This window comes from Piliocolobus tephrosceles, unplaced genomic scaffold (assembly GCF_002776525.5).
Source record: "Piliocolobus tephrosceles isolate RC106 unplaced genomic scaffold, ASM277652v3 unscaffolded_41312, whole genome shotgun sequence".
NCBI classification, from domain to species: Eukaryota; Metazoa; Chordata; class Mammalia; order Primates; family Cercopithecidae; genus Piliocolobus; species Piliocolobus tephrosceles.
In genome coordinates, this window is record NW_022325769.1 from 640 (window position 1) to 17,226 (window position 16,587).

Below are 16,587 nucleotides of genomic sequence, written 5' to 3' on the forward strand. Positions count from 1 at the left end.
CAGCCTCCTGAGTAGCTGGGATTACAGGCGTGGGCCACCACACCCAGCTAATTTTTGTATTTTTAGTAGAGAAGGGTTTCACCATGTTGGCCAGGCTGGTTTCAAACTCCTGACCTCAGGTGATCTTCCTGTCTCGGCCTTCCAAAGTGCTGGGATTACGGGCAGGAGCCACCGCGCCCAGCCAACAGCAATACTTCTCAGTGCCTACCCTGGAGCATTCTGGAGACCCCTTACAAAGGTCTGCAGAACACTTAAGAGGAAAAAATATCAATAAGGTCTCTGATTCTGAATGGGTACACAGGAAATAAACAACAGCCCTCTGTGACAGAAATCTAGGATTAAGGGACTTTAATGGAGATGCTGGTTTTAGTGCTGACTTAAAAAATACATGTCTATAATAGTAAGTCATAGAAAATTTTAAATCTAAATACCTCCCTTAAAAACATGTTATAGAAGGATATTTATTGACAAGGAAGTACTTTCTCAGTATATGGCTAAATTTTTTAAAAGTAAGCTATAAAACAATCTATAATTTGATATCCATTTGCAATAAATAAACCAAGAAGTAAATAAACAAAAGCTAATTCACAGACATAAAAGTCTAGAAGGACAACACTAAAATGTTAGTTTCTTATATTCTGGTGGTAGACTTATAGGTAATTTGTATTTCTGTTTTGTACTTTTTTTGTGTGTTTTCCAAGTGGTTCCACATACAGGAGGCATTTTCCCCAAAAACATGTATGTTACAAAAAGTTTGTTTTAAAAAAACTTGTATGCTTCTAACAACTAAAATTTACCTTTTTTTGTTTCTATAACAGCTTAGTGTGAATTTACTAGGAATTGGGTGTGTTTATTATTATCAAGATTTGGCAGAAAACCCCACTTCAATGGTAATGTTAAGTTAGAGGAAGTAGCAGAAAGAAACTTTACCCTAGGCAGACTTCCTAGAGCATTAATTTATAGAATGCCTTAGCATTAGAGAAGGCCTTAAATTCCTTGCCATAGAGAAACAAGTACTGAAACTCCCAGGCAAACTCTTTCACGCACTCTGTATTACACCTACCTGTGTCAGGTAGTCAATCAGAGCTAAGCGAGCCTTCTCCAATTCAGCCCCGGAGAGCACAGGCAGTGGGTTGGGATACTGCAACTGCTTCCTGTAGTCTGTGGGCAGCAGGTCCGGGTACAGACCCATCACATGGGTGGGATCTATAGGGAAGGTAAACATGATTCCTCTGGAAAGGAGCCCAACAATTTAGGGATAAAATAAAACAAGACTATTACTATAGCAAAATAAGTTCCAGACTGATTTTTTTAAAAAAGACTCTCAGTTCATAAACTTTCAATGAGCTGTAGACTTATGATTTGAGCATTCTTTATACATATGTTAAAATTCACTAAAACATCACAAAAATGGCATGACTATAATCAAATACACACACAGAATCAGAATTGAATATTTATCAAGCATCTGAAAGTAGAGAATAAAAAATTTCTAAGGAAAAATGCTGATGTTGAAGTAGAAGAGATCAAGAAACTTAACAAAAAATTTATGTCAAAAAAAGAAACATTACTGGCCAGGTGCAGTGGCTCAAGCCTGTAATCTCAGCACTTTGGGAGGCTGAGACGGGCGGATCACGAGGTCAGGAGATCGAGACCATCCTGGTTAACACGGTGAAACCCCTTCTCTACTAAAAAAAATACAAAAAACTAGCCGGGCGAGGTGGCGAGCGCCTGTAGTCCCAGCTACTTGGGAGGCTGAGGCAGGAGAATGGCGTAAGCCTGGGAGGCGGAGACTGCAGTGAGCTGAGATTGTCCCACCGCACTCCAGCCTGAGTGACAGAGCGAGACTCCGTCTCAAAAAAGAAACATTACTAAAAAACAAAAGCAGACAACAGGCTAGGGAATATATTTGTAGTACACATGGCAAGAGACTAATTTGTTGATTACAAGACTGGGCAGCAGAGACCCCATGTCTACAAAAAATTTTAAATTTGCTGGGCATGGTGGCACGTGCCTCTATCCAGCTACTTGGGAGGCTGAGGTGGGAGGATCGCTTGAGCCCAGGAGGTCGAGGCTGCAGTGAGCTGTGAATCATGCCACTATACTCCAGCATGGGCAAGAGTGGAGACCCTGTCTCAAAAAAATTTTTAAAAAGAGGGTAATATGTTGATTAGATAAACAAATTCACATAAACTGGTAATAAAATGTAAGACTTCATTTGATAAATGACCAAAAGACAAGACCAACTGACAAGAGAGTATAAATAAGTGGGAAAATGTTCTGCTACATTAAGAATCAAAATGGTACATATTAACAATATCAAAGAGGTGACATTTTCCTTCTGCCTTAGAATTTATGTTCTCACAGATGCTCACTGATTTTTTTTTTTTTCTAGACAGGGTTTTGCTCTGTCTCCCAGGCTGGAGTACAGCGGCACAATCTTGGCTTCTTGTAGTCTTGACCTCTTGGCTCAAGTGATCCTCCTGCCTCACCCTCCCAAGTAGCTGAGACTACAGGCATGTACTACCCTGCCAACTAATTACTTTTAAATTTTTTCTAAAGATGACGTCTCACTATGTTGCCTACGCTGGTCTTGAACTCCTGGGCTCAAACAATCCTCTCTCTTTGGTCTCCCAAAAAGCTGGGATTACAGGCATGAGCCACCATACCTGGCCACTCCCAGATTGTAACAGCAAAATGCTGTAAGTAGCCAATATATCCCCTCACTGCCACTGGGGGCTGGTTAACTGGTTATATAATTTACTATAATTTACATTTATTATAATTTATAATACTGTGGAATGCTATTGTTTATTGGTCAACTGGCACTTCCCATCCATTTCTACTCCTTTCTAGTCCACAGGGGCTATAAAACTGAAAGCGACTTTTCTCAAACTCCCTAGCAGTCAGGGTTCTAAGTGAAAATCGGGTTCCACCCAGAAACAGGATATGAGATTTGGGAACTGGAAGTGAGATGGAAGCCTCCTTTTTCCAGCTCATGAGTGTGTGCAGCCAGACTCCGCATTTCCAGTGTCTGGTTACAGCTCTGCCACTCCGTAGAGGCACCTGCCTGGATACAGCAGCCCACACCCAGTCACTAGCTCTGTGGGAACGGAGGTCACTGCAGGCCTTAGACAGTGGAAGCAGCAGCAACTTGCTGACCTCTGGGTCACAGGGATATGCCCATATCCACGTCCAGTAGTAGACCCCTGTCTTCTGCTACTTCAACTCATCCAACAACCTGTGTGTCTGTATGTGGTAAAACATACACGCTACAATATTTATCCTTTTAACCATTTGTAAGCCTACAATTCAGCGGCATTAAAGACATTCACACTGTTGTGCAACCATCAGTACCATCCATCTCCAGGACTCTTCCATCATCTCAAATTGAAACTGCCCAATAATAAACAATTGCTCCCTATTCTCCCTCCATTCCAGCCCCTGGGAACCTCTATTTTACTTGTGGTCTCCATGAATCTGCCTACTCTAGGTACTTCAGATAAGGGCAAGTTCTCTCTTCCAGGCTATGTGGAGTCTTGGTGGGAGGATAGCTCTAGGGACCTACCTTGGCCTTCAGAAGCAGAGGGGAGCCAAACCTCTTTCTCCACCCCTGGTAGAGTCTGGGGGTCAGACCATGACCTAATCCTGGCTAATCAGATCCCCTGATCTGGAGAAAATGATGCAAGGATGACAAGCAGTGTGGTACACACCAACATATATCATACATCCCATCCTATGTGCTCCTCTTAGATAACATGACATTCTTCCATCAAGAGGCAAAGTCTGAACTTCCTTGCCTTGAACATGGCAGGACCCTTGTAAACCAACAGAATCTAGCAGGAGCGAGAGTCACAAAAGACCACTGAGGCTTCTGCCTAGGTCTCTTAGACACTCCTTCCAGAAAGAGCCTGCTCTTATGCATGAGGACACTCAAGCAGCTCTGAAGAGAGACCCACTTGGACAAGAACTGAGGCCCCCAGCTCCAGCTAGCACCACCTTGTCAGCCATATGAGTGAGCCAGCTTGGAAGTGGATCTTCTAGCCTGGTCCAGATTTCAAATGATGGTAGCCCAGTGCACATAAGACTACAACTGCCTGAGAGACGTGAAGCAAGGACAGTGCAGCTGACCCCTTCTCAAATTCCTGACCAACAAGTACTAACAGAGATGGATGACTACTGTTACTTTAAGCCATACAGTTTTGGGGAGATTTGTGACATAGCATTAGATAGCTAATACACTGTGGGTGGCAATTTTTATCAGGGATGCAACAACAGAGGAAGTGGCAGTGGCGACGGCTAAGGAGGTGGCTATGCTAGTGCAGGATGGCCCAGCCTGTCCTGGCTGCAAACTGATCATTCTTTGGCTTCCTGTTTCCAGCTGGGAGGGCCTCCAGAACTCCCCTCATTTCCATCTATTCCCCACCTAATCTCCCATCAATTTTATGGGTTCTTCCAACTGTCATTACCCTAACATTCCAATAAACTCTGCTTAATTTATCCAGATTCTACTTAAACGATCCAGAGTTGGTCTCCATTGCTCACAACCAAGAATCTTGACTGATACAGGGAGTTACCACAGTTCATTACTGGCCAAGGTTGAGGAATGGCAGAAAAAAGGCAAAGCAATGAAGAGGAGAAGAGGAGATACTAGTATGATACAGAGTCAAACCAAGTATATATATAGATTGATCCAAATTAAGCAAAACTGGAATATACAGTTTTGAATATACAGTAATGATATTCAATACTAATAATATCAAACACTTACAGAGCACTTGTTAAGTGCCACACACTGTTCAAAGCACTTCATATAATCCTTACAGCAACACTCTAAGGTAAGCAGTAGTATGATCATCCCTTTTTTGCAGAGGAGAAAGCAGAAACACAGAGAGGTCCAGTACTCTGCCGGATCTCAGGCAGACCCCAAGGCACCTGCTCCTCGCCACTACAGTCATGTCGAGAGGTTTCAGGACACTAAGAAAAGGAAGGGCTTCATGGCACTGCCCTGTGTTGGCTCTCAAAAATGATCTGCAGTTTAATCCAAGAAATATGGTCTAGAACAGCATTCAATAAATACTAGCTGATCAAATATCCATCTGTTGAACTGAATGACCTGCTGCTACCTTTCCTTAATGGCAAGGGCATATCATACTGGAAAACTGGGAGTCCACATTTATTGAGAAGACCAGATTCACAGGATTAGGAGTATAGACAGATAACCACATGGCCACCCCACAGGATCTTGCTAGGTATGAGGATCAATTTAGCTGAGCCTAAACTTTCTCCATTCTCAGAAGTCTATTATCATTTCTCCCCATACTTTCCAGGCTCCCCTCCTCCACCAGTTCCTTATATGAAGGCCTCACCACTTGTTACCTGTGCCAAGTTTAGCAAAGACCTGCATGGACTCATCAAAACGTTTCTGGCAGAAGAGGTTGAAAGCATACAAGTTCTTGATGTGATGAATTTGTTGCTGCTTTTCACTGTCGGAATCATCTTTCAGTTCCTAATAACAGAGTAGAATAGGTAAGAGCTCACTCACTCAACAAATACTGTTCAGTATGTTCTTGATGTTAGAGAAGATGCTAGGAGCTACAGATACCAAAGTGTACAAGACAAGGCCGGGCGCAATGGCTCACGCCAGTAATCCCAGCACTTTGGGAGGCCGAGGCGGGCGGATCATGAGGTCAAGAGATCGAGGCCATCCTGACTAACATGGTAAAACTCCGTCTCTACTAAAAATACAAAAAAGTAGCCGGGCGTGGTGGCAAGTGCCTGTAGTCCCAGCTACTTGGGAGGCTGAGGCAGGAGAATCACCTGAACACAGGAGGTAGAGGCTGCAGTGAGTGAAGATCGTGCCATTGCACTCCAGCCTGGGTGACAGAGTGAGACTCCATCTCAAAATAAATAAATAAATAAATAAAAAATAAAACAAAGTGTACGAGACAGCCACATGGTATCCGCCTTGCAGGCTGCCCTTACAATCTAACTGTAACACTAAATACGCGGCTGGGCGCGGTGGCTCAAGCCTGTAATCCCAGCACTTTGGGAGGCCGAGATGGGCGGATCACAAGGTCAGGAGATCGAGACCATCCTGGCTAACCCAGTGAAACCCCCGTCTCTACTAAAAAATACAAAAAACTAGCCAGGCGAGGTGGCGGGCGCCTGTAGTCCCAGCTACTGGGGAGGTTGAGGCAGGAGAATGGCGTAAACCCAGGAGGCGGAGCTTGCAGTGAGCTGAGATCTGGCCACTGCACTCCAGCCTGGGCAACAGAGTGAGACTCCGTCTCAAAAAAAAAAAAAGACTAAATTCCAATTAAAACACAACAGGGTTTCTATGAGATGCCTAACTGGTAATCCTGAAAATTGTCATGATCATGAAAAACAAGGAAAGATAAAATGTCACAGACCAGAGGACACTAAGGACACATGACAACTAAATGCAATCTGATTTCTGGATTTGATCCTGAAACAGAAAAAAGGACACTAATAGAAAAACTGGTCAAATCTGAATAAACCTAGTTTAGTTTAAAAACACAAAATCAAAACAAAATAGGGTAAGAGTGATGACAAGCATGTGGGAGGGTCCCCAATCCAGTCTGAGTCAGGGTCCAGCACGGATTCCAAGAGGGACCTAATCTGAGACACAAAGGATGGGTTGGGCCAGGCACGGTGACTCACGCCTGTAATCCCAGCACTTTGGGAGACCAAGGTGAGTGGATCACCCAAGTCAGGAGTTCAAGACCCAGCCTGGCTAACATGGTGAAACCCGTCTCTACTAAAAATACAAAAATTAGCTGGGCATGGTGGCACATGCCTGTAATCCCAGCTACTCAGGAGGCTGAGGCAGGAGAACTGCTTGAATCCAGGAGGCAGAGGTTGCAGTGAGCCGAGATTGCACCACTGCACTCCAGCCTGGCGACAGAGGAACACTCTGGACTCTGTCTTGGGAAAAAAAAAAAAAAAAAAGAAAGCCATCTGGCATAGCTGGCGCAGTTGGGAAAGGTCCTAGTCTCAGTAAAAGCTAAACAAATGCAGCTGCTATGAACTTTGCTTCTTCCTCATAACCTATTTTCTCCTTACACCTCTTTAGCCAATCTTTATCAAATTTAGTTTTTCCTTTCAAAATGTCTCTCAATTTTCCCCCTTCCTTTCTTTTCCTATTACCGCCACACTAGCCCAAGCCATCACCAACATGTGGCTGTTCCTGGTCTCACCTCTCCTGCTTGGTGCTTCAAAGGCTTCCAAAACCTGGTGCCAGCCTCCTTATCTAGCTGAGTCCTGAACACATATGCCACACCTCCTTCTCCAGTCAGGACAGGCTCCAAATGTGATAGACAGAGGCCACACTTTTCACTTCTTTAACTTCCTCTCCATCTGGAATGGAATGCTCCATTTCCTGCTCTTAATCCTAATCTAACATATTCTTAAAGGGTCAACTCAAGTGTCCAGCCGTAGGATGCCTTTTCCAGCCCACAGTGAACCGTCCCTCTCTGACACTTGGCTCCAGGACTTATCAATGCCAAAGTTTAGCTTGGAATTTCCCTCTGAAAGTTCTATTATGTTTGCTTATCTATTCAAACAAAAGACAGGTTCTTCCTGGACTAAGATGATGTCAATCAAACCTTTTTTGTCGTAAAAAGGGCAGAACACAAAATAAGTATGAGCCTAGAAAGGAGAAGGAAAAATGGGAACCCACTTCCATTTTCTTTACCTGAGATTAAACAACCTGAACTAGGAAGATCACTGAAAAGACTCTGAGACTTTCCTGCTGAGAAAAAGAGACTAAAGAGTTTCCTACTGCGTAACCTTTCTATAAAGTTCAAAAACTAAATACATACTTCCATATATTAAATATATGTAAAAGATTAAATATGTGTTTAATCATTAAATATATATTTTAAATGTAAACATATATTTGTATATTAAATATATATTTTAAATATATATGTAAAAGAGTAAGGTCATGATAAATACAAAATTTAGGATAATGATTACATCTGGAGGAGAGGCAGAGGGATGGGATGGGAAGGACTATAAAAAGTTATAAAAGTTATGGTTCTTGGGTGAGATGGTGTGTTCATGGGCATTCATTGTATTATTTTTAAAAATGAAAATAAAATAATACAGGACAATGCATGAGTAGAAAAAAAGCAGTAAGATGCTGAAATTCAGTGCTCCAAGAAAGCAATCATCTTTATGGAATATTAACTATGTCATAGTATTATATTCTTCACGAGTAGCCACCATAGATAACTAAAAGTATCTGCATTCTAAAAAATTGCTTTCCTTTCAGAAATTGTTTACAGGATACCCTAGAAATTCAGTTTTATTATTATCATCTTCATAAAAATGTCTTCTTTAAAGTATCACTATCTGAGGCTGGGCATGGTGGTTCACATCTATAACCCCAGCACTTTGGGAGGCTGAGACAGGAGGATCACTTGAGCTCAGGAGTTCAAGGCCAGCCTGGGCAACAAAGTGAGACCCTATCTCTACAAAAAATAAAAAAAGTTAGCTGGGTGTGGTGGTACATGCTTGTGGTCCTAGCAATACAGGAGGCTGAGGTGGGCTGATCACCTGAGACCAGGAGGTTGAGGCTGCAGTTAGCCAAGACTGCATCACTGCACTCCAGCCTGGGTGACAGTGAGACCCTGTCTCAAAAAAACAAAAACAAAACAAAACAAAAAAACTCAAAAAACCCCAAATACATAAAGTAGCAATATCTGGTTTAACAACTAGGTTAGGCTCAGAATGTCTTTTGGTTGTTTCCTAAAAGCAAATCCACCCCCTACAGATGACAATAATCATTACTGAGGATGTTTAAAAGAACAAGACACAGACTCTGACATGAACCTTGGAACAAGAAGTGGTCACTATTTTGCTGTGAACAAGATCCCTTGCAAACATTACAGCAAGCATCATAAATATAAGACTGCAGCCTGGCTGAATACAACAACTTGAAGTAGTTTCAGAATATCAAAAGAAAGCCTACTTATCCAAACATAGGAGTCTACTGTGGAAAGGAATTTTGAGGGGTCCTCTAGTTGTTGCATTCAACTTGACTATAACAGCATATTTATGATTATTACTAGAGTTTAATGTCTGCATTATCTTTAATTTTTCATGACCATACAATATCTATTAAATTATTTTATTCTCCCATTAATTTTTTTTTGTTTTTTGAGACAAAGTCTCGCTCTGTCACCCAGGCTGGAGCGCAGTGGCATGACCTCGGCTCACCGCAACCTCTACCTCCTGGGTTCAAGCAATTCTCCTGCCTCAGCTTCCTGAGTAGCTCGGATTACAGATGCCTGCCACCATGCCCAGCTAATTTTTGTGTTTTTAGTGGAGACGGGGTTTTGCCATGTTGGCCAAGCTGGTCTCGAACTCCTGATCTCAGGTGATCTGCTCGCCTTGGCCTCCCAAAATGCTGGGATTACAGGCCTGAGCCACCGCTCCCGCCTCTCACATTAATTCTACAAGGTACTATTACTATAATTGATATTCATTCTACATTGGACAGATAAAGTGAAAAAGTAAAATCACTTAGAGTTACATAGATATTTTATGGTGGAGTCAGACCTAGTATCCAAGGCCCCGGACTTTCAGCTATGTGCTTAGCCTACTAATTCAAAATAAATATGAACATTGACACCCAAATCACCTACTTTCAAGAACAATAAGGAAGGCAGACTAGTCATGAATGAGACTTACTGCAAGCTGCAGAGCCAATTCAAACTGCTTGTCCTGGAGAAGTTGTTGGATTTGGGTTGCCATCGGGACAGGGATGAGTCTCCAAACAAAATGATTGCTGGCCACATAGATAATGTTTGATCTGGAGGCAAAAGTAAGAATATTAGCAAAAGATCACAGGCTTTGTGATGACACAGGTGACTTTACAACTTTGGGATAATATATAGCCACAGTAAAAAAAGAACTTCTTTATCCTCCTGAGGTAATGAAACGGGGCCTTTGCAATTCAATGCTCTGGACCAGAAGCCTCAGTTCAAATGTTCGGATCTCCACGTATCGAGGCAACACTGCAATGATGTAGGGAGGCTGGTGCTCTGTGAAGGAGAACATATAAAGCAGTTGTTCCAGTCTAAGGCTTTGGGTTTATGGAGTGTTTCAGCTGCCCATTCTAAGATACATTTAAATGGATCTCCAAAAAGTCCACTAGTCAAGTATCAAGCCAGGATCTTACACTGTGATTCAGAAAGAAAGAAAAAAAAAGTTGGCGTGTAATCTCAGCAACTTGAGAGTTTGAGGTGGGAAGGTCGTGTAGGCTGGGAGTTTGAGACCAACCTAGGCAACTTAGTGAGACACTGTCTCGACAAAAACATTTTTTTTTAATTAGTCAGGTGTGGTGGCACACGCCTGTAGTCCCAGCTACTCAGGAGGCTGAGGTGTGAAGATGATTTGAGCCCAGGAGTTTGAGGCTGCAATGAGCCATAACTGCACCACTGCACTCCAGCATGGGTGACACAGTGAGATCCTGACTCTAAAAAAAGAAAAAGAAAAAGAAAAAAAATTGCTTTGGTTGAGTTATGATCAGAGAAATCTTTTGCACAAAAAAGACGCATCAGCTGTGCTGACAGTCGCCTGATCCCACTCCTGCCTTATTCCCCAAAGAACTGTATAAAAGTTTCACTTGCTCCCTTTTCATCAGTCATAAAGCCAGGCCAGACAAAGGCCAGTTGCGGCTGCCCATAACAATGCATCAGTGGGAGAACCAGGTAACAGAACCTCTTCTTCATTCTCTTAGAAAGGGGGGAAAAGAGGCCGGGCGCAGTGGCTTATGCCTGTAATCCCAGCACTTTGGGAGGCCAAGGCGGGCGGATCACAAGGTCAGAAGATCGAGACCATCCTGGCTAACACGGCGAAACCCCACCTCTACTAAAAATACAAAAATGTTAGCCAGGCGTGGTGGCGGGCACCTGTAGTCCCAGCTACTTGGGAGGCTGAGGCAGGAGAATGGTGTGAACTCAGAAGGCAGAGCTTGCAGTAAGCCAAGATTGCGCCACTGCATTCCAGCCTGGGCGACAGAGCAAGACCCTGTCTCAAAAAATGAATAAACAAAATAAAAATAATAAATAAATAAATAAAAAGGAAGGGGGGCAGAGAAGGCAAATTCTATTCTCCCTAAAATTACTCTAAGGGAAGAGTTCCACATTTCTAGCCAACGTTGTTTCTGCTAGAGATTTCCACAGAGAAAAGGTGTGATGCTTCACCTGATGGCTGCTATGGTTTGACTGTTTGTATTCCCTCCCCAACTTATGCATTGGACACTTAATCCCCAGTGCAAAAGTGTTGGGAGGTGGGGCCTAATGGGAGGTATTTAGGTGGTGAGGCTCCAGCCTCATCAACAGATTAATGTGCTATAAAAAGGGCTTGTGGGAGTGGGTTCTCTCTCTTCTGCCATGTGATAACACAGAGCTCATCTTTCTCTTACCCTTCTCCTTCCACCATGTGAAGGAGCATCAAGAAGGCCCTTACCAGACACCAGATGCTGGCACCCTGATCTTGGACTTCCAAGTCTCCAAAACTGTGAGGAAACAAATTTCTGTTTCTATGAATTACCTAGCCTGTGGTATCCTCTTATAGCTGCACAAATGAACTAAGACAACGGCTTAATGGTACACAGAGAAGGTGGCTGGACAGATTTCTCGGTGTAAGCATTTCTATTTGATACTTGCTGTTAAGTCTTACAATTGTTTTCCTCTATTATATCTAAAAAAACACCTTTGATTCATCTATCCATAACCCCAAATTTACCCTTCTGATCCAGTACAAATTATTGGGTTATACTCCTTTTCTTCACTCTTCCTCTCTCTTTGGAAAATAACTTTTAATAAATCCACTATATATATATTTTGAGACGGAGTGTCGCTCTGTCGCCCAGGCTGGAGTGCAGTGGCCAGATCTCAGCTCACTGCAAGCTCCGCCTCCCGGGTTTATGCCATTCTCCTGCCTCAGCCTCCCAAGTAGCTGGGACTACAAGCACCCGCCACCTCGCCCGGCTAGTTTTTTGTATTTTTTTTAGTAGAGACGGGGTTTCACCGTGTTCGCCAGGATGGTCTCGATCTCCTGACCTCGTGATCCGCCCGTCTCGGCCTCCCAAAGTGCTGGGATTACAGGCTTGAGCCACCGCGCCCGGCCATCCACTATATTTTTCTATACTTTTTGACAGGCATGTGACAGTCCAAAGCTTAACATGCTGGATGAAGCAGAACAATTCCACACAGTCCTTAAGAAGTCAGTATGCAAAAAGCAGAGCTGACAAAACCATAACATCACTGCAAATCAAGTCTTCCAATATTCGAGAAGTTGTATGGTGAAGGAGATTTAACATAGAGGGAATTTAGAAAATAAGCAACACAAAACATATCTTTAAAAACACAAATCTCAGAACAAGACTGAATAAGAATCTGCCTTACCTTACAATGAACTGCAAAATAAATGTATTGTTTGTATACTATATGAAACGTAATTTCTCTAACTTAGAGATAATAGAAATATTTTCTATGACTATATTCTGTACTATATCAAGAATTAGTAAAAAACCACAGTGAGATATCACTCATTGGCCTTTAGGATGGCTACTATTAAAAAAAAGAACAAAACCAAAAACAAAAATAACAAGTGTTGATGAGAATATGGAAAAACTGGAACCCTTGTGCACTGTTGGTGGGACTGTAAAATGGTGCAGCCGCTATGGAAAACAGTATGGTGGTTCCTCAGAAAATTAAAAACAGAATCCCCATATGGTCCAGGAATCCCATTTCTGGGTATATATTCAAAACAACTGAAAAATCAGGATTTCAAGGAGATATTTGCACACACATGTTCGTGGCAGCATTATTCACAGTAGTCAAATGGTGAAAGTAACCCAAGCATCCATGAACAGATGGATGGATAAACAAAATGTGGTGTATACATACAGTGGAATATTACCTTTTTAAGTAATTATTTTATTACCTAAATTTTAAGTGGAATATATATTACCCTTTTAAGGTTCAGCCTTAAAAAGGAAGGCATAACCTTGAGGACATTATGCTAAATTAAATAAGGCAGTCACAGAAAGACAAATACTGTATGATTCCCCTTATACGAGGTATCTAGAAGATGTCAAATTCATAGAAGCAGAAAGGAGAACGGCGGCTTCAGGGGCTGGAGGGAGAACTGAGGAGTTGTTAAGGGGTATAGAGTTTCAGTTTTGCAACATAAAAAAGTTCTGAAGATCTATTGTACAACAATGTTAACATACTTAATACCACTTAACCATACACTTAAAAATGGCTCAGGTGGTAAATTGTAGGTTATGTGTTTTTTACATTTTAAAAAAAAATGTTTTTAAAAGCAAAAAAATTAGTAAAAAGCAAACCACTACATGCATAATTACCACATAGAAGTTTAACTTCAAAGAATATATTCATAAAAATAATTTCTTAGTGTGTCTAATCTGCTATGAATTTATATTCCTAATTATCCTTTCTTTTTTTTTTTTGAGACAGAGTCTCTCTCTACAGGCCCGGCTGGAATGCAGTGAGTGGTGTGATCACGGCTTACTGCCGCCTCCATCTCCCAGGCTCAAGCAATCCTCCCACCTCAGCCACCAAAGACCTGGGACTACATGCGTGCAGCACAATGCCCAGCTGATTTCTTAAATTTATTTTTTGTAGAGACAAGGTCTCACTATGTTGTCCAGACTGGTCTCAAACTCCTGGGCTCAAGCAGTCCTCCTGCCTCAGCCTCCCAATGTGCTGGGATTACGGGCATGAGCTGCTGTACTGGTTTAATTATCCATTATCTGATAAAAAGTTTTTCCTATTATATTTGCAATTTATACTATCAATGAACAGTACAATAAAATTTCAAAGCTAGGAGGGAACTCAAATGAGTAACCTGAGAACTAAGTTGTTGTTCTATCATTTTGAATGCTACTGCTATTATTATGCTGATATTTTTCATTCTACCAGAAAAATAAAATTAAAAGCGTATTGTTTTATATTGAATTTTTTCTTTTCTTTTTATGCTGGCCTCATTTTGAAAAGTTAGTACAATTCTCTTTAGTGCTAACTTGTAAAACATATGTAAAGTTTCTTTCTCCTTTTAAAATCCGGCCCACTTGAATACGTTCTCATTTAATTAAAAAGGTAATCTATAACAGAAACCCCTTTGGTTGTCATATCTTTTGTTGACAATAGAGATGGTCTGGATCTCTTTGTATCTCTAAAACTTGGGAGATTGGCTGGTGTACAGCAGGCATATAAATAATGACTGAGAAGGATAATGCTGCAATTATTCAGCAAGCATTTTCTAAGTTGCTCTGATGTTTCAGGCACTGTACTATGTAATAATGACTCAAAGTGGATCAAGACATGCATTCAGACCTCACAGAGCTCCTACAGGAACAGAGGAGACAGATTGCTCACGTGTGACAAGTTGCCGTGACAGAGATATCTGAAAGGGTTACGGAAGCACCAAGGAGAAGTGACTAATCCTGCCTGTGGGTCAAAGGAGACCTCACAGGGCAAGTGCCTCAAAATGTACTTCAGCAGTAAGACACAGACATGGTTTTGAGAAGCACCGATGAAGGCCCCAGGCACTAATGAAGGTTGGAAAACAGAAACTCTCACGCTGGGAAATCAGAAACACACTTGACCATCATATTACATGCCTCTTAAACTCATCTACCAACGTTCCTTTTCTGAAGGGAAAACAAGGTCCCGTAGAACATCAGGAAGCCTCTCATAAAGCCCCGTAAGCCCCCTCAAACTTGTTACTATCCATAATCCTGGACCTTCTAAAATACTGACCTTTTGATTTCTCTTCCTTCTGGACTACCCGTCTCTAACCACAACCAGAATAATCACCCTAGAACATGATGCTTTTTTTTGAGATGGAGTCTCGCTCTGTCGCCCAGGCGGGAGTGCAGTGGCGCAAACTCGGCTCACCGCAACTTCTGCCTCCCTTCAAGCAATTCTCCTGCCTCAGCCTCCCAAGTAGCTGGCACCACAGGCACACATCGCCATGCCCGGCTAGCTTTTTTATGTTTTTCATATTTTAGTAGAGACAGGGTTTCAACATGTTACACAGGCTGGTCGTGAACTCCTGAGTTCAGGCAATCTGCCTGCCTCACCCTCCCAAAGTGCTGGGATTACAGGCATGAGCCACCGCGCCCAGCCAGAACATGATGCTTTTATCAAGACATTCTGCCATTTAGGAATCTACTGGCCTCCCAGACCTTCTCATGGGCATGTAACAACGAGCCCTATTTCACTGCTCTATAATTCAGACCACCTGTGTTAAGTCAGGCTCTGTAATGCCCTCTCCCAAATTGGCATGTCTTTGGACTTCTACTCATTTATCAAACTGCTTTCTGCCTAGACTGAATGGAAATTTTTCTTCAAGCCAGGTTCCAAACTCCCTGCCTGACCTAGTCCAATCTTACCTATGTAATGAAACTTCTTCCTGACTAAACAACAAACTTCCCTTTCTCTGAACTACCGAATTTTAACTCATCCAATTTAACACCTTAAGCAGTGCCTTGTCTTGTCTCTTTATCCAGGACTGTAACCCTTGTCTCCAGAGACAGGGTCTTTAAAGACAGAAAGCATGTCAGCATGTCCCACTTCACAGCAGCAACTATCTTAGTAATACTCACTCTTCTGACTGAAAATAAAATGAGGCAAGAGTGGTTATATGCTTCCAAGCAATTCCACTGTGGAGAGCTGGGAACCTGAAGCAAGCATAAGAACAGAAGCACCTAATACGTAGAATAGAGACTGACACCTAAATCACCTAAATGCTATCTGTGCCTCTAAGCAACAACAAAATAGCAACAATAGAAGAACCCTTCAACATGGAATTATGACATTAAAAACCCTTCAATATGGAATTACTCATACTATAGGAATACACAACAAATTTCCACTCATTTCCAAATGTAGTCTATTTGGCAGAGGTCACAATCAAAACTCTTCAAAAAAGGAGGAAGAAAAAAAAACTAAGAAGTAAAAAAATAGCAGTAGATAATCACTTTCTAAAATAAACATTTCTGTTCACGTTTTCCCCCTCAGCTTCCTGCAAGAACTGGACTATCCCATTTTTAATGACCCTAAAATGCCATCTACTTACAAGAAGGGGAACGGAAAGTGAATGACACAATGTAAAGCAGCCTGCCAAAGCTATGAATGGGACTCCGTTCTTGCAGGAATGGCACACAACCCCAACCCAAAGTGGGAAACAGCAGCTACTGTTGGTCTCACCCATGGCCACTGGTATGTCCGTCCAGTTCAGGGCACATTTCTGTGTGCAGATCCCTTCCTCATTGAGTACCACGGTGAGATCATCCTGGCCCACAGCCACTTTTCCATCTGCCAGAGGTGCAACTAAGGGCTCCAGCTGTTTTCCTGTTGGGAAGAGCTCTTTGATGGACCCCTTTCCATCCACCTATATATAGGAAGAAACAGAGTGAGTCACCTAGCATTCCCCAGCCAGAGGTAGGAATAAAGGCTGGAAAAATCCAGATAGAACCCGAAACCTAGAGAAGCCAATAATATTCCTTGTTTGACATAA

At 42.2% G+C, this 16,587-nt stretch overlaps 1 protein-coding gene across 1 annotated transcript; it reads right to left on the bottom strand.

Moving 5' to 3' along the window:
• Positions 1 to 1,024: 1,024 nt before the first annotated feature.
• On the bottom strand, positions 1,025 to 16,519 carry LOC113223423 (vam6/Vps39-like protein). Its single transcript, XM_026452884.2, has 5 exons — positions 16,278 to 16,519; positions 9,953 to 10,073; positions 9,721 to 9,841; positions 5,380 to 5,509; positions 1,025 to 1,206 (listed from the first exon to the last, which is right to left on the bottom strand). Exons 1-5 carry the CDS (start codon positions 16,279 to 16,281, stop codon positions 1,040 to 1,042), a joined length of 543 nt encoding a protein of 180 aa, XP_026308669.1. The 5' UTR covers positions 16,282 to 16,519; the 3' UTR covers positions 1,025 to 1,039.
• Positions 16,520 to 16,587: the final 68 nt, after the last annotated feature.